The 17,845-nt window shown below is 45.8% G+C and overlaps 1 protein-coding gene across 1 annotated transcript; it reads right to left on the bottom strand.

Annotated features, from left to right (window-relative positions):
• Positions 1–981: 981 nt before the first annotated feature.
• Positions 982–16,863, bottom strand: LOC308172597 (ATP-dependent zinc metalloprotease YME1L1-like). Its single transcript, XM_080547513.1, has 18 exons — positions 16,718–16,863; positions 14,799–14,930; positions 13,461–13,632; positions 12,397–12,498; positions 11,941–12,050; positions 11,064–11,214; positions 10,399–10,482; positions 8,915–9,088; positions 8,450–8,602; positions 7,617–7,749; positions 7,394–7,456; positions 6,961–7,073; positions 5,903–6,058; positions 5,250–5,401; positions 4,686–4,812; positions 3,270–3,343; positions 2,081–2,167; positions 982–1,845 (listed from the first exon to the last, which is right to left on the bottom strand). The coding sequence occupies exons 1-18, from the start codon at positions 16,748–16,750 to the stop codon at positions 1,702–1,704; spliced, it is 2,160 nt and encodes a 719-aa protein (XP_080403639.1). The 5' UTR covers positions 16,751–16,863; the 3' UTR covers positions 982–1,701.
• Positions 16,864–17,845: the final 982 nt, after the last annotated feature.

Genomic DNA, 17,845 nt, shown 5'->3' with positions numbered 1-17,845 from the left:
TGGTGCCATTGTTTTCTGTGGAATCACACTAGTGCTACTTGTAGATACAGAGGGGGGTAGTAAATGAATGTCTATGCCCCCCTCCCACCCTCACAAGGAAGACAAAGATAGCAATAGAGCCAGGAGGCAAGGAAGAACACTTCCTCCAAGGTAGTTTAATTATAATATAGAGCACATAATGGTTAGGGTCATTGTACTCCACTCTCAGGTTGAAAACAACAGAAGCCCCATTGACTAGATCCAGGCACACACATTTCTCAAAGATTGGAACTAGATGCTTACAAGTTTAATGTATAATAATATACAGTAGTACATGCCATTTAACTGCATTTACATTGCTGTGGTGAGTGCATCCGTTTTCCAGGGCATAATGGTCCCAGCAGGAATCGAACCCCCAACCCAAGTGCATACAACCTTCCCTACCCCTAACCATCTCCCCTAAGCCTGCCACCCCCCTCCCCCCCCCGGGACATTGCTGTGTTAATTGTTCCCTGTGCCTGTTCGTTAACTCTGTGTTCTATGTGCTCATGTTATCTGTTGCTTGTTGTTTCTGTGTCTTTGCCATATTGTCAGCGTCTTTGAGCCCCGGAAAAGCTCTATAAAAATACAATGAATTATTATTATTATTATTATTAAGTGTTGTTAGCATCACGCTATACCACCTGAGTCACAGCGAGTTTAAAACTCAATAAAGAGAAACAACATCAAGTTAGAATAACTTTTATTAGGGCTTCCACAAGGTTAATTTCCAATTAAGAGAACCAGATACCCATGGGGATAACCTCCTTGCACACATATATACAGTTCCCCATCACAGTTCCTTTACAAGGTGAGCTCAAAAGTGGACATGATGGCCTACGATAGCTAATGATGGCTCCAGCACATTTTGGGCACATAAATAAATTAAAACGATAACATGGTTGTATACAGCCAATGCAGCTGAATGACTTATGCTTTACAGGAAGTTCTATGACAAAGCGGTCCACTGAATTCACAAAAGATTCACTTTATTAGGGACAGAATACTGATACAGCCATTCTGCAGTTCCGTTCAACATAGGGTACATGTACATGTTTTTCTTCATATGTAGACAAATGACATTGACCTATGGTTTCTATAACAAAAAAAAAGTATTTATTTAAAGTAAAACCCATTGAAGACTGTAGTTGTGATGAGAACTATCTGCAGCGAATTGTTTTTCCCTCATAACTTTGATAACATACCAAATATATGAGAATTTAAATGACAAACAGAAAACGCTGACTGTTGGAGGACATGTCGATCTTTTTCTTAGATTGATACTGTATATACAAAGTGGTACGGGGGGGGGCAAACTTAAAATCTCTTGTAAATCGCCAATTTGAGATGGCAAAAACAATACTTTTTTACCAATTCATTCATCTAAAAATGGCATTGAAAGGGGAATGTCTGCTGCACACATGACACAGACAGATGGGTCAAAATCTAAATCATAAAATAAAGTGATACGCATGTGAGCTAAAACACAAACTCAGTGTCTCGTTTTCCATTGACCGATTCAGAGAGACAGAGAGAGAAAGAGAGAGAGAGATAGAGACAGAGAGGAGAGAGAGAGAGAGAGAGAGAAACACAATAAATCATCTACCAGGCCTCTGACGGCCTCCACTCCATTGCACAGCTTCATATTTACATAATACAGGTGGTACGTCTACGGCTGCTGAGTCATCTGGGGTCCAGCGCCTTGCCCTCCAGAACCAGCTTGATCTCTTTGGCGTCCAGCGTCTCGTACGTCAGCAGGGCGTCCGCCAGCTTCTTGTGCTCCTTGCTGTAGGTCTTCAGCAGGCTCGTGGCTCGCTCGTACGAGTCCTGAGGAGAGAGAAGGAGCAGAGAGTATTGAGGAGAGAGAAGGACCAGAGAGTATTGAGATAAAACCTACCATCAAATTCTCTACCTAGCACTGAGAAGACTGCTATTGACTTTTGAAAGCATCGTAAAAGTAAACAGTGTGGTAACTACAGTGATGAATTTAAGAAGGAGATCTCGACTAGGAACACTAATGTGGTGTTGGCAGCCGCAGCGGGGAAGGGTTTGAGGAGCTCACCTTCAGGAGGACCCTGACTTCCTGTTCGATGGCAGCCTGCGTCTCTGGACTCTGCTTGGTCATGTCTTGGTAGGTCATGATGCCGAGCTGGAACAAGCCAAGCAGAAACAACAACAACAAGAGTTTCAGGCTCAGATCAGAGGCACACCAGACCTCTTATCCAACAGTAACAGCGTACCACGGCATGGGTGGCCAGGTCAGCAGCCAGGACAGCAGTAGAACAATGAGGAAGGTATAATTATACATGAGAGGGATGTGAGGGTCGACGGGGCAGGATAAGTACAGGAGCAGAACATCAAGAGAGTCAGATGGTGGGAGGACGGCGATGTCAACGACCCGCGAAGAGGAATTACCTGAGGAAAAAGGCCATCCCCAAACTGTCTCCTCCTCCGGTGTATCAAATGACCAGTAATCAAGAATGGGGTTGTCTTTCACTTACGAGTGAGTTAGGGTTCTCGCAAAAAAAAAAAAAAATGCAAGAGGCCAAAGACGTTGTTCAAAATGAAAGTAAAAGTGGTATCATGTACCTCAGTGTTAAGCAGTAAAAACAAGTATTTTTTTCTGAGTGGGGCAGTCCCATTCATATTTCTCAAAGGGTTGATTCTGACAACAGGACTGAGGAAGGGATTAGGATGGTGGGTTAGGGTTACGGTTAGAATGTGTGGGCACTGCTAGCCTCCTAGCCAGCTAAGGGCAGGACAGAGCCTGGACTCTTTTAAGACAGGCCTGAAAACCTTTTTATTCAAAAAGGCCTTTGACTGTTGAACCTGTGTTAATTCTTGTGATTTCTTTTGTGTGTGTTTTTTTACCTTATTATGTCTGTATTATGTTTTTAGGCTGTTTAAAAAATAAAAAATAAAGTATTTACTCTGTAGCATTCTGAGATTCTTTTGAATGAAAAGTGCAAAATTGTGCAAAAAAAGTGCCAAAAATGCTGCTTTTTACGTATGTGGAAACACGTGGCAACCAAACAGAAATTGGTGAGTTTGTTGCCACAAATACAGGTGTGAACAGGTTAGGTGCATATAACCCATGGTGTGGATTCATCATGTAACCCATGGTGTGGATTCATCATATAACCCATGGTGTGGATTCATCATATAACCCATGGTGTGGATTCATCATATAACCCATGGGGTGGATTCATTATATAACCCATGGTGTGTTAGCCCATTCACCGTGGACTCACCTTCTCACTCATCCCGAACCTGGTCACCATCATCTTTGCGATCCTCGTCGCCCCGTCGAAATCACTCGATGCTCCTGTGAAACGACACCACCGCATCACAGGTGTGAGAAGGACTATTTTTTGCAGAACAATAATTCATTATGGAATGAGACTGAGAAGAGAAAAAGGCTTTTTTCATATAACATTTAAAAAAAAAAAAAATGTATAGACACTGGAGAAACAGTACAAGGGGGGGGGGCAGTAGGACTCTAAAGCTTCGTGCACACCAGGTCATTGCGTTGCACGGAAGTCATTCATCTCAATGGGGCAGTTGCGTTGATCCGTTGCGTTGCTCTGCATTGCGTTTCTTGTCCGTCAGGGTGCGGTAATCAGTCAAAATATTTCAGCTTTTGCGTTGCGTTGGATCCGTCAAAACAACCGGAAGTAGTTTCTTGACCAGAGCTCTCGCCTAGATGTAAAATCCGCCATTGACGAAAATCTTTAATTTGGCTCTACAAGTGTTAATATGTCATTTTATGAAGTTTTTATATGTTTTCAGGCGAGAAAGTAACCATATATATTCACAAAATGTGTCCAGTTTATCAAAATAACCCGTTTATATATCTGATGTTAACATACTGACTGTGTCCGCGAATGCTATGCTATTGTTGTGCTAGGTGCATTGACTGACTGTCCGCGAATGCTATGCTATTGTTATGCTATCTGAATGGTGTACTATTTTTCACTGAATAAATCGCGATTTCTTTCAAAGAAGGTAGCAGGTGTTTATGTCCATGTCAAGGAGAAGGTACGACTTGTATGACAGTAGTGTGATTAGGACATAAGTTGAGGATATTAGTCTACCTCTGATGCTAACTTGTATGGCATAGTGTTTGTGATGCTAACGGCGCCATCTTTGCTATCTCCTCCGGACATATATTACCGCTGTGTTGTTGCGTCTGCATCGCATGCGACATGCGTCAAGCCCATCCCACCAGGTTGCGTCAGAACGGTGGGTCACGGTTCGCGGTGTGCACGAAGCTTTAGGAGACAGTATAGGGGGAAGCAGGTGTCTCAGGAGACACAGTGCTGGGGGGTAGTAGATGTCTCAGGAGACACAGTGCTGGGGGGTAGTAGATGTCTCAGGAGACACAGAGCTGGGGGGTAGTAGATGTCTCAAGAGACACAGTGCTGGGGGGTAGTAGATGTCTCAAGAGATACCGTGCTGTGGGGTAGTAGATGTCTCAAGAGACACAGAGCTGGGGGGTAGTAGATGTCTCAGGAGACACAGAGCTGGGGGGTAGTAGATGTCTCAGGAGACGCAGTGCTGGGGGGTAGTAGATGCCTCAGGAGACACAGTGCTGGGGGGTAGTAGATGTCTCAGGAGGGGCAGTTAAGGTGTAACTTGAGGAGATGGAGGTCTTCTCTGTGTCTTACCAGTCGTGACGTCTGGTGACCCGAACACGAGCTCCTCGGCCACGCGGCCGCCCATGCTGACGTCCATCTGGGCCAGAAGCTGAGCACGCGTCTCACTCCAACGGTCGTTCTCTGGCAGCATAGACACCTGGGGGAGGGGAGGGGGGGGAAGAGAGAGAGAGAGAGAGAGAGGACAAGGTAGTATAAGAGACCATCTTGGGTCAGATAGGAGTCATTTTACACTGTGTTTTCCTTCAAAATAGTGAAAATACCACCGTGATCAGACTTTGCTGAGGTGCTGCTGGAACTGAAGAGTATCAGTAGAGTCCAAAATAACAGCATCCGCACACTCAAACACTGTGCAAAAAAACGTAGTTTTATTGCGAGCTTTCGGTCATAGACCTTCTTCAGGCATGCCTTCTCTGTCTCTCTCTCTCCCCCTCTACCTCCCCCTGTCCCTGTCTCTCTCTCTCTGTTTGAGTGTGCGGATGCTGTTATTTTGCACGCTGTGTTTTCCTGTCATGGTTTGAAGGCAGGATGAGGAGGTGGTGGGGGGGTGGGTAGAACAGGGGGCTCTCTACTCACGTGGCCGAGTGTGGGGCCCCGGGGCATGATGGTGGCCTTGTTGATGGGCATGGCGTCCTTGGTGTAGTACGCCACGATGGCGTGGCCTGACTCGTGGTACGCCGTGATGGTCTTGTTCTTCTTGTCGATTTCCACACTCCTTCTCTCAGGACCTGAAGTAGAAAGAAGAAAAGAGAGGAAGACAATGAGGAAGAGTCCATCTCTGATTAACACATAAAGAAATAACTGTCAATCATTCTGAAATGAACACGTTCATAGTTCTATGGAAAGACTGAATCAGAGCGAGGAGCCGAGTGTCGTTACTGGACAGGGTTCAACATTAACGCTGGTGTGTTCAGGGTCCCCACACCTTCTGCAACATTAAATGTGTGCCCGTGTGTGTGTGTGTGTGTGTGTGTGTGTGTGCATGTGAGTGTGTGTATATGAGTGCGTATGTGTGTGCATGTGAGCACGTATATACAGTATATATGTGTGTGTGTGCATGTGAGTGCGTATATGTGTGTGTGTGTGTGTGTGTGTGTGTGTGCGTGCATGAGCGTGCGTGCAGGTGACTGTGAGAGAGAGAGAGAGAGAGAGAGAGAGAGAGAGAGAGAGAGAGAGAGAGAGAGAGAGAGAGAGAGAGAGAGAGTGTGTGTGTGAGAGAGCGTTCTCACCCATGAGCAGCTTGTCCTTGGCGAACTCCAGCTCCTTCATGGTGACCATGTCCCTGCCGTCCACGGCGGCCTTCAGAGCGGCCTGGTTCACCAGGTTCTCCAGCTCCGCCCCCGAGAAGCCCACCGTGCCCCGGGCGATGATCTCCGCATTCACCGCTGGAGGAGAGAAGAACGGAGGACAGGGAGAGGTCTGGTTAAAGACAGGAGGACAGGGAGAGGTCTGGTTAAAGACAGGAGGACAGGGAGGGTTCTGGTTAAAGACAGGAGGACAGGGAGAGGTCTGGTTAAAGACAGGAGGACAGGGAGAGGTCTGGTTAAAGACAGGAGGACAGGGAGGGTTCTGGTTAAAGACAGGAGGACAGGGAGAGGTCTGGTTAAAGACAGGAGGACAGGGAGGGTTCTGGTTAAAGACAGGAGGACAGGGAGAGGTCTGGTTAAAGACAGGAGGACAGGGAGAGGTCTGGTTAAAGACAGGAGGACAGGGAGGGTTCTGGTTAAAGACAGGAGGACAGGGAGGGTTCTGGTTGAAGACAGGAGGACAGGGAGGGTTCTGGTTAAAGACAGGAGGACAGGGAGGGGTCTGGTCGAAGACAGGAGGACAGGGAGGGTTCTGGTTAAAGACAGGAGGACAGGGAGGGTTCTGGTTGAAGACAGGAGGACAGGGAGGGTTCTGGTTAAAGACAGGAGGACAGGAGGAGGTCTGGTTAAAGACAGGAGGACAGGGAGGACAGGAAGAGGTCTGGTTAAAGACAGGAGGACAGGGAGGACAGGGGAGGGTTCTGGTTAAAGACAGGAGGACAGGGAGAGGTCTGGTTAAAGACAGGAGGACAGGAAGAGGTCTGGTTAAAGACAGGAGGACAGGAAGAGGTCTGGTTAAAGACAGGAGGACAGGAAGAGGTCTGGTTAAAGACAGGAGGACAGGAAGAGGTCTGGTTAAAGACAGGAGGACAGGGAGGACAGGGGAGGGTTCTGGTTAAAGACAGGAGGACAGGGAGAGGTCTGGTTAAAGACAGGAGGACAGGGAGGGTTCTGGTTAAAGCCGTTGCTCTGAGACGTACCGGGGTCCATCTTGATCTTGGCCATGTACCAGTTGAGGATCTCGGTGCGTCCTTTCACGTCAGGGCGCGGGACGGTCACCTGCATGTCAAACCTGCCCGGCCGAACCAGAGCACTGGAACCAAGAGAGGAAGGGGTTAAAGGGTTACTGATGTCTGCTCTCTGTCTCTGTCTCTCTCTGTCTCTCTTTCTCTCTCTGTCTGTCTGTCTGTCTCTCTCTCTGTGTCTCTGTCTCTCTCTGTCTCTCTCTGTCTCTCTCTGTCTCTCTGTCTCTCTCTCCCTGCCTCTCTCTCTCTGTGACTCACTAGTACACCATGGTTCATGGAATGGGTCCATTCACAAGGCCTTACTTTAAATCGGTTGTGGGTCGATTTTCACGACAACATTTATCAAGGACATAATTCATACAGCCATGACTCCAAACTGTAAACATACTTATCCAGAGCCTCGGCGAAGTTCGTAGCACCGATGACGATGACTCCTTCATTAGGTTTGAACCTGGGAAATATCAAAAACATTGAAGTGATTCAAATTCAGTCCTGTTCTCATTATCACATGGAAGACATGGATACAATGAAGTGATTATTTCTGCTCCGATTTCACCCCGGGGTGGGTGGATAAATAAAGGTTCTAGAAACACATTAAGACTGTGACGTACCCGTCCATCTCTGCTAGCAGCTGGTTGATGGTCTGTCTGGAGTACGGGTGCATGGGAGACTCAATCCTCTTCCCTCCCACGCTGTCCAGCTCGTCAATGAAGATCACACAGGGTGCATTGGCCTTGGCCTCTTCTACGTACCGAGAGAGAGAGACAGAGAGAGAGAGACAGAGAGAGAGACAGAGAGACAGACACACAGAGAGAGAGACAGACACACAGAGAGAGAGACAGAGAGACAGACACACAGAGAGAGAGACAGAGAGAGAGACAGAGAGAGACAGAGACAGAGACGGAGAGAGAGACACAGAGAGACAGAGAGACAGAGAGACAGAGAAAGAGAGATATTAAGGTAGTGTCACAAAGTTTTTTAATAGCTTACTTTCACTGATAAGAATAAGGTGTATACTGTTAGAGGATCTACTAGGAAATTCTTCTTTCACAAAAAAAAAAGAAGAAGGTGGGAAGTCCTTTCTCCTATTGGTAATAATCATGGTTAAGAGAGTTGAGATGAGAAGTGATGTTTCTCCCTTTATTGGTAAATGTTAAATGGACTGCACTTATATATATGTAAGTATAGAGCCTTTTTTGCTGCTCCAAAACGGCCTCTCATTCACCCATTCAGACACCAATGGCGGCAAGCTACCATGCAAGGCGCCGGCCCGCATGGAGAAATTTTGGGGTTCAGTGTCTTGCCCAAGGACACTTCGACATGTGGCCAGCCGGGGCTCGAACCGCCGATCTGCCAACCTTGTGATCATTAGACGGTGACTCTACCTCCTGCGCCACAGCCGCCCCCAGCCACTCAACAGCCGCAGAATTCACGTGGAACTTACTGAAGAGGTTCCTGATGCGGCTGGCTCCCACGCCCACAAACATCTCGTCGAACTCTGACCCCGAGGCGTAGTAGAAGGGCACGTCGGCCTCGCCCGCCACGGCGCGAGCCAGGAGCGTCTTACCCGTGCCTGGAGGACCAATCAGAAGGATCCCTGAGAGGAAGAGAGGGAGCCCAGAATGAGTGCAACACACCAGTATGAATCTCAGGAACAAACGGACCCTTACAGACTGGGGCACAACATGTGTGATATAGACTAGAGGATCTTCTTTTCATCAAGGGAAACTGTAAGCAGGGTGAACAATGATGAGCAATTTGGGGTTCAGTGTCTTGCCCAACGACACTTCGACATGTGGCCAGCCGGGGCTCGAACCGCCGATCTGCCAACCTTGCGATCATTAGACGGCGGCTCTACCTCCTGCGCCACAGTCCTAACCCTACACACACGTTAGAAGCAGCAGCGTACCTTTGGGGAGCTTCCCGCCCAGCACGGTGAACTTCTGGGGGTTCCTGAGGAACTCCACCACCTCCTGCAGCTCGTTCTTGGCCTCCTCCACTCCCTTGACGTGGTCGAACGTGACGCTCTTCACCTGGACCGGGTCCATCTGGGAGTCCAGACCTGAGGTGGTGCGGAATCTCACTGTGAAACAGCATAACAGCCCAGTCAGACCATCAACACACACCTGGACGCAGTAACATGCTAAGCTAGCATTCTGACGTCAAGAAATTAGGCGTAGCGAGAGCTTTGCTAAGACTAGCTATGCTATGCTATGCTAGCTAGCTTCCTGACCTCAAGAAACGTTTAATTTGTTTACCGTCCGAGACTAAGTGTTTATGTTAATATTGCATTCGCTCTCTGAAACACATACAAAGTGTTACTGTTGTGAAACGATTGATTATAGGGAACATCCTGATCATCACGTTAATGACATTGTCATCTTTGAGGACCTGGACATGTACCGGTAAAACACATCGTTAGCCTCGTAGCATAATTGCCTAAGTCATATTTTGGCCAAATTGAGATATCTGCCTAACTCTACTCTCCCAACACTGCTGATTCACTGTGCATTATTGCCTACTATGCCATCAGCCTATCAGAATGCTTGTTGTTACATTCCTAAATCACTATCTGCCCAAGTCATCTCTTTGACATAGGCGTTGTTGACACTACATACAAAGATGGCTCGGCTGACCACAAGTGAAGCATGACGTAGGTGATTATGCTATGAGGCTTACGATGTGATGGCTTGCAGAAAACCCTCTGTGACAGTGCTTGTGCATACACTGATACAGGTGCATAACTACAAGTGCAGCATGCAGCGTTTTGCAAGGCAAAGTAGCAGTGGAAACATGTCTCTCCAACCATACACTCCATGCTCTTCAGTTCAGACATTTCTGCTTAGCAATTAATGATATTATCAGGTAATAATAATGATAATAACTATTATATAGCTAATTGCTTCTAAAGTCATATGGTGAACAAGACCACTTGGATATCGCCCTCTAGAGGACACTTGAAGATATTGATCACCACTGTTTTGTCTTTAACATCCAGGAACATACACCCCTTGAAATGCCATTTCAGCTGTAACTCTTTAGGGGTAGTGGTGGTCTAGTAGTGGATAGTGAGTTGATGCGAGTGATCGGAAGGTTGTGAGTTCAAATCCTGCCTGAAACAACAACATCACCACTAGTGTGTCCTTGAGTAAGGCACTCAGCCCACAGTTACTCCAGGGGGAATGTCCCCAGTAATTTGTAATTGTGAATCGCTTTGGATTAAAAGCGTCTTGCTAAATGCCTAATTCAAATTCAAACTCAAACTCTTTATAGAAAAGCACTAAAACACAACTCCCTACTTGTGGTGTTCATGTAGGGGGTTATGGGGGTGATTCTTTGTACAAGCGTAGGAATAAAAACTCAACAAACCAGCGTCAGAAAAGGAGCCTTTACCCGATAGAAACGGGGTTCTTGACAGGCCGTATATGCCCACCAGCAGCAGGACCAACAGGATCAGCCTGGTCCTCTTCAGTGAATCTGTCAACACAGAGAGACACGAGAGAGAGAGATCACAATAGGAATATTAGCAACAGTGCATCAGGGATTTAGTTCACCTCAGCAGTGCCACCTGCTGAGAGCTTGTAGGAACTGCTAGTGGTGGTTTGGGTATTGTAAGTTACAAACCCCTAGGACTTCCAGACATCTTTGATATAATCGAACGGTGCTGTGGAGTAGTGTTACAGCTAAACATCGATGATTCTCACCAAACGCTACATCAAAGGCATATTAGCGTGTCGTAGTGCAAAAGAAATAAGAAGCTCTTCCTGTCTGTTACTCTGAACAGAGAGAGAGAGAGAGAGAGAGAGAGAGAGAGAGGGGGGGGGAGAGAGAGACAGAGAGAGACACACAGAGAGAGAGAGACAGAGACAGAGAGAGAGACAGAGTCAGAGAGAGAGAGAGACAGACAGAGACAGAGAGAGAGAGACAGACAGACAGAGAGAGAGAGAGAGAGAGAGAGAGAGAGAGAAAGAGAGACAGAGAGAGACAGAGAGAGAGAGAGAGGGAGAGAGACAGAGTGTATATGAGTAGCAGCATGTACAGAGAGGTGTGTCACGTGCCTTGTGTTCTCTGGGTGAAGGCCTGGGACCTCATGAAGCCCTCAGTGAAGCCCGTCTTGAAGGCGTCCTGTTGGTTCTCCGGAAGGTTCCTCTGCTTCACCACCTGGTCCAGACTCTCCACCTCCGGACCCTTGTCCCTCATCAGGAGACCCTGTAGGTGTGTGGAAGTGTGTGTGTGTGTGTGTGTGACGGGAAGGTCGAAAGGACGTGAGAGGATGAGAATGGGTGTGTGGGTGTGTGTGCGTGTGCCAGTCAGAGTAGGTGGATGGGTCAGTGTGTGTGAGTAGGTAAAATAGAAAGATGGAGAGGGGAGAGGTTAAGTTGAACATGAGACAGTGGGATTAATAGGACCAGAACGGTCCTAAAACACAACATAGGCCCTTTCCACATGTCACTCTATAACTCACTAACAGTGAGTACATCGACTGCCTGCCGAGCATGTCAGAGAGAGCGGCTTCAGAGAGTAGGAGTGTGACCGATGCAGCGTGTGTTTGGGAAGGCGGACACACAGTGTCTAACCAGGGCTCGACATTAACGCCGTTTTACTTGTCCGGAGCAAGTAACACTTTCTCCGGGTTTGTTTGCGCGAGCACGCCGCCGCTGCTAGATCCCGGATATTTTTATCTGTGTGCAGGAAGAACAACAGACGGCGCAGGCGCCAGACTAGACTAGATGATCTTGAGTGAAGATATTATCAAAGCCTACTCGCCTGTCGATCACCCGTACGCTTTGATAATATCTTCACTCACGATCATCTAGTCTAGTCTGGCACCTGCGCAAGTTTTACTTGCTCCGGACAAGTAAAACGGAGTTAATGTCGAGCCCTGTGACTTATGCAGCAGCGTGTGTTTGGGAAGGCGGACACACAGTCGCTAACCTTCATGAAGGCTGAAGTGTAGCCTTCTGGTTCTGCCGGGCCCTCGTAGCCGGACTCCCTACGTCTGGGGTTGGTCCTGAGGGTCTTAAAGCCCCGGCTCTGGACCCACACTGAAGGAGAAGGAAGACAAGAGAAAATATGATACAATTTGACAACTTTTTTTTTTTTGCTTTTTGAATGTGGAAAATGTCATGCCCTATATCCTCTTGACAAAGCCGTGCTGGATGGAGAAGAGTCGTCAGTGGCCTATGCTCCACCGGGAGTTAAGGGGCCTACGAAGAAGAAGTTGGGGCTTTCCATACCATTGGCTGTGAGGTTTAACTGTCAATACAATCACAGAGGAATGTAGGGGAGCTGTAATCAACTTCTTATGCGGGCCGTATGGGCACATTCCAAGAATAAAGCGACACTCTCTCACTGCGGGTAGCAGTGATGTCAAGCAGGTTCGGTCCTTACCAGGCAGGTACTGGAGTTCAGAGCACACCGCCTGCAGAGGACTGTGGTTCTGTCTGTGGTACGCTGGCGAGCCGAACACCCCCAACCTTTGGTGTGAGAAGCCTGTAAAAAAAATGAATTCAGAAGAATTTAGAATGTGACATTTAGCAGACGGTTTTAATCCAAAGTGATTTACAATTACAGATTACAGGGACATTCCCCCTGGAGTAACTGAGGGCTAAGTGCCTTACTCAAGGGCACACTAGTGGTGGTGGTGTTTCAGGCGGGATTTGAAGTCACAACCTTTCGATCGCCAATCTAACTCACTATCCACTAGACCACCACTACCCACTAAATGAATGCACCAGTCGACATGCACCACCACAAATGCACCAGTCAACATGTTACCACCACAAATGCACCAGTCAACATGGTACCACCACCACAAATGCACCAGTCAACATGTTACCACCACAAATGCACCAGTCAACATGGTACCACCACCACAAATGCACCAGTCAACATGGACCACCACACATGCATGGTTCTGTAATAGAATTGTAAACTGACCTCCGTCTAATGTCTGTAGTTCTAATATAATAATAATATCTTGGCAATATGATTAATCTGCGGCAACTTTTTCTTATTACCGTGTTACCGTTTCCAAATTATCCGCAATCGTTAGCGCGTTAACATCGACAGCCCTAGTGAAAATACAATTGTTGCTAGTGCTGGTCTAGTGTAGAAAGCAGCCAACACGTATCGTTAGCCTCATAGCATAATTGCCTACGTCATGCTTCACTTGTGGTCAGCCGAGCCATCTTTGTATGTAGTGTCAAACATGCCTATGTCAAAGAGATGACTTGGGCAGATAGTGATTTTAGAATGTAACAAGCATTCTGATAGGCCGATGGCATAGTAGGCAATAATGCACAGTGAATCAGCAGTGTTAGGAGAGTAGAGTTAGGCAGATATCTCAATTTGGCCAAAATATGACTTAGGCAATTATGCTCTGTGGCTAACGATATGATATCACCACATCACGACACAAACAGTTCTCCTCAAGGCAGGAAGTCTCCTCTCACCATGCTTGTTCTGGAAGAAGGAGTCTGCAGAGACGTGGGAGGCCCTCCATCTGGAGGGGGCCGTCCCCGGGCCCTCCTCTGGTACCAGGCTGGGCAGTAACCTGCTGACCAGCTCGTCCAGCTGCCCCACCCTCAGGTCTGACAGGCCCAGGTCCCTCAGGTTCACATTGGGCTAGAAGGGGGGAGAGGACATCAGTGTGAGGGGAAAACTGACACACATTTTTTACACAGATTGTTGTGTTGTTGTGCATTGGCTGAATCAAGTGATGTCGTTTGAACCCTTTATACCACTGCATTCACTTGTCACTGCTTTATGCCTGAAGAAGGTCTATGACCGAAAGCTCTCAATAAAAAGTTTTAAATAAGTTTTTGTTTTTGTTTTGTTTGAGTGTGCGGATGCTGTTATTTTGCACTCTGTTGATACTCTTCAGTTCCAGCACCTCAGCATAGTCTGATCACAGATGAGCGGTGGTATTTTCACTATTTTGAAGGAAAAGTGGCCACTCAAACGATAGGTTAATTGTCGTCCCATCGGTGGCGTCACTCCTATGCTAGTCTCTCCACCTCTGTGCAGCGTTCTGACACGAGATGGTGTTGGGTTAGACTAGAATTCCATCATTTTGTACTACGAAAGTAAGGTGAAGGAAATGATCTAATGTTGACGGTGCCAATTGGTTACATTATATGGGCTGATGAAAATATAGCATGTATATTACAACGTCTGCAGTGCATCCTATATTTTTCTTTGAATGCTTTCATGCCTCTTTTTAGAGTTGATGACATGACCAATGTAAAGTGCTTCTAACTGCAGTGTCTATTACATTTCTATATTTATTAGTGTCCCCTGACAAATATAGCATATGATAAAATAAGGCATACAGGCACACATACACGCAGCCTCCTGCTCTCTGTGTGATTAAGGGGAGAGAGGGAACGTTGCCATCCCGCTTGTCGCCTTAATCGACTTACAATCGATACATTTGACTAGGCAAGTGATCATCATCAATCCACCAGTCGTAGCAGGAAGAGTAATCTAGCTTGTTAATCATTGCCTCTAATGATCGCAAGGTTGGCAGATCAGCAGGTCGAGCCACGGCTGGCCACATGTCCTTAAGTGTCCTTAACCGATGCCTTGCATGGTAGCTTGCCGCAATTGGTGTGTGAATGTGTGCGTGCGAATGGGTGAATGAGAGGCTGTTGTAAAAGCGCTTTGGAATAAGGCGCTATATAAGTCAGTCCATTTACCTATGCATTCAGTGTACTTCTTCAACTAAGTGAAAAGTTCCACTGGAACTTTCAAACAGGAAGGAATCTCACTTCCCATGTTGTTTCTCTTACCTCTTTGAGGTACGGGTCGTGTTCTGGAGCGAGGTCTTTCTGCAGGCTCTGGACTGACGCTGTGGCCGCCGAGGTGGCCGAGCTCTTCAGGGAATGGAGGGCGTTGATGAGCTGGCTGAGGGGCACCGTCACCTAGGACACACGAGACAGTTTGTTTGTTTTTTTGTTTTTTTTCTTTCTATGAGTCCCACTTATATTTGTCATTTTATTGGACAGATACAGTGAAGACAGACAGGAAAGCAAGGAGAACCCATGCCGACATGGGCGTATGTGTGCACTGTAGACCGCGGTGCTAGACCACTGGACCACCCTAGGCCACGAAGCCAGACTGATTTGTATCATATAATTGTAAAGTGCAGAATTAATTATTTAAAAAGCAGTCCTGTATACTACTTAGTTGCATACTTCTGGTATACAGTGGGACTCTAGCCCCTTTCACACATACAAGCCTTCCCAGATTCCATGCAATTTCCAGGGTCTACGTAAGTCTGAATGGGAAATCCGCTCAGGCAATTACCCTGGTCCAGACCATGTACAATTCCCCTGGTCCAGACCATGTATAATTCCATGCAATTTACAGGATCGCTGCATGTCTGAATCGACCCTGATTTTTGCCTGCCTCAGTCTCCTTTCACAGCTGTCCTGCATCGCGCAACCAGCAGGGCAGAGCCCATACGAACTGCCCCAATATCGCTACTGCTAAATATAATTCCACAACTGGACACTACTTAATTTCCAATCATAGTGGAGGTATGATATATGGCATATATATATATATATATATATATGTATATATATATATATATGTATATAATATATACGTACAGGTCGAAAGGCTTTTTCTAAAGGCATTTTTAACGAACTCCCAGCAGAGTCAAAAGACGAAATTATGTGCTGCTCACTACCTTTTCCAGTTGAACATAAACAAGCAATTCGATTGGACAAGAGGCGTTCCCTTGAGTGCCGAACAGATGTCGAGAGCGTATTAACCAACGCAGCCACAATCTCACGTACACACACACACACACACACACACACACTGACAGTTAGATAACGTAGAATAACATAACCGGTAGCTTAGCTTTTCCTACAACTCAAATAAAGTCATTAAATGCCCATTTAACCATACGTTTTTGTAGCGTACAGTCAAGAATCATGTGTGTATGGATTCTTAAAAGCAATGACACCAACAGTTCGTGAGTTTAGAATTATAAGGTTCTATCTCCGTTTAGGGCAGTTCAGAGATATTGAGCGTCAAAGTTTTTACATTCCATTATGTTTGGTGAGATGGAACCTTTGTGTTTTATGAATTACTAACTCAAAAAATGTCATTTTAAAAATAACACCACACAGGCATTAATAAACACCTAATGGATCAGAGTATGTAAAAAACTCACTTTTGACAAAAATGGAGATAGAACCTTCTAATTCTAACGTCACGATTTGTGTGTGAATTCTTAAAAGCAATGACATCGACAGTTACCGAACATACTGGTTAGTTTTAGACAATACCGGTGTTTCTAACCAGCTAGCTATCTGTGCTAGGTCGGCTGCAACATCTAGGCTTATTTTGATATATCTCGCGATATTTGAATGATATTGATCTAAATAAGCCTGGAAATTTGTTATAAGTCTCGCGAGACTTATCGAAACAAGAGCAGATTTTCCTTATGACATCGCTGGTTGGCCTTTGTGAAGGACAGATCGCTGATAGACAGACAGATCGGTAGCTACAGTCTTATGTTGGCTAACCCCCACACACACACTTCCAAACAGTTCATAAGAGGCGAGCTAATAGTTAAATCATCTGATTATTTCCCCCATTTCCCCCTTAGCCGGTCAGCTAAGTAGCTATCTAAGCTAACCCCCTTCCCTGGGGAGACTTACACTAGTATATTACATTATATCATTTGACTTACCTGCGGCTGGAAGGTCGTGGAAAAGGAAAACATGATTTAAATCGAGGGTCGTTAGTGTCAGACCCCCCTGGCTGCTGAATATGGCCTAATACGGATTTCTACTTTTGTTGTTTATCTGGGCACTGGCAGGCCTTCCTCATCCAACTGTGATGAAGATGGTTTCCTTCTGAAAGGTCAACCAGCCTGTTACACTATCACTACCGGGGGGAAATGTGATTACGTCATGCTCGTGTTTTATATTTTTCATTTTTTTTCTCCCCCAATCTTTCATATCTTATCAAACACAACACTAAACATCGATAAAATGTTACATTTAGTCTTGTTAAAATTACAACAAGTGACCAAATAAGACAGAGTGTGGCTGTTGTGTTTAGACCAATGGCGTATCAAATAGTCTCTCTCTCTCTCTCTCTCTCTCTCTCTCTCTCTCTCTCTCTCTCTCTCTCTCTCTCTCTCTCTCTCTCTCTCTCTCTCTCTCTCTCTCTCTCTCTCTCTCTCTCTCTCTCTCTCTCTCTCTCTCTCTATATATATATATATATATATATATATATATATATATATATATATATATATATACATCTTATTTGTAGCAAATTAATGTTAAAAAGTACCGGCTGATGTTCAACAAAGAAGACACACAAATACACTTTTCGCAGAGCTTTGTTTGCAACATTATGCCGGTGGTTTTGCTTTATAAAACGGACGCATGACGTAACACGTTGAACTGTTGACGCTGGTGAAATAGCTGTCGTACGTGGTGCCTGACATACCACTGTCAAAATAACAACACAAATAACACCAACAAGTCATATTGTGATACTTGTTATACATTAATGAATACGATTTATTTCAAGGAACGCCGCGTGTGAAATGATTAAAACATGAACATGTGAATATTTTAAATTCTGTGTTTATTATTTCCACATCATTTCCAATACATTGTATTCATTAATGTATCACAATTATCATAATATGACTTGTTGATGTTATTTATTAAAATATGAATAAAATAAAATGTTACAACATAGGCGTTTTCTTGTGGCAAAAATGCTCGTCACGTAGGACCCAACCACAAGAGGAGCGGATTTCAAATTTCAAAACAAACCTGCCCAGGCTAGACAACACAAC

Source organism: Nansenia antarctica, assembly GCF_963989245.1.
Source record: "Nansenia antarctica genome assembly, chromosome: 17".
Taxonomy (NCBI): Eukaryota; Metazoa; Chordata; class Actinopteri; order Argentiniformes; family Microstomatidae; genus Nansenia; species Nansenia antarctica.
This window is presented reverse-complemented; position numbering and strand designations above follow the sequence as displayed.

What these genes read in the sequence shown, in the direction of transcription:
- LOC308172597 (XM_080547513.1), bottom strand. Translation starts at nt 16,750, where the DNA reads ATGTTTTCCTTTTCCACGACCTTCCAGCCGCAG. An exon ending in TTCGCCGAGGCTCTGGATAA is followed by an intron (nt 7,074 to 7,393) that starts GTATGTTTACAG and finishes TCTTGGTTCCAG; the next exon opens with TGCTCTGGTTCGGCCGGGCA. An exon ending in GGTTCGGGATGAGTGAGAAG is followed by an intron (nt 2,168 to 3,269) that starts GTGAGTCCACGG and finishes GGCTTGTTCCAG; the next exon opens with CTCGGCATCATGACCTACCA.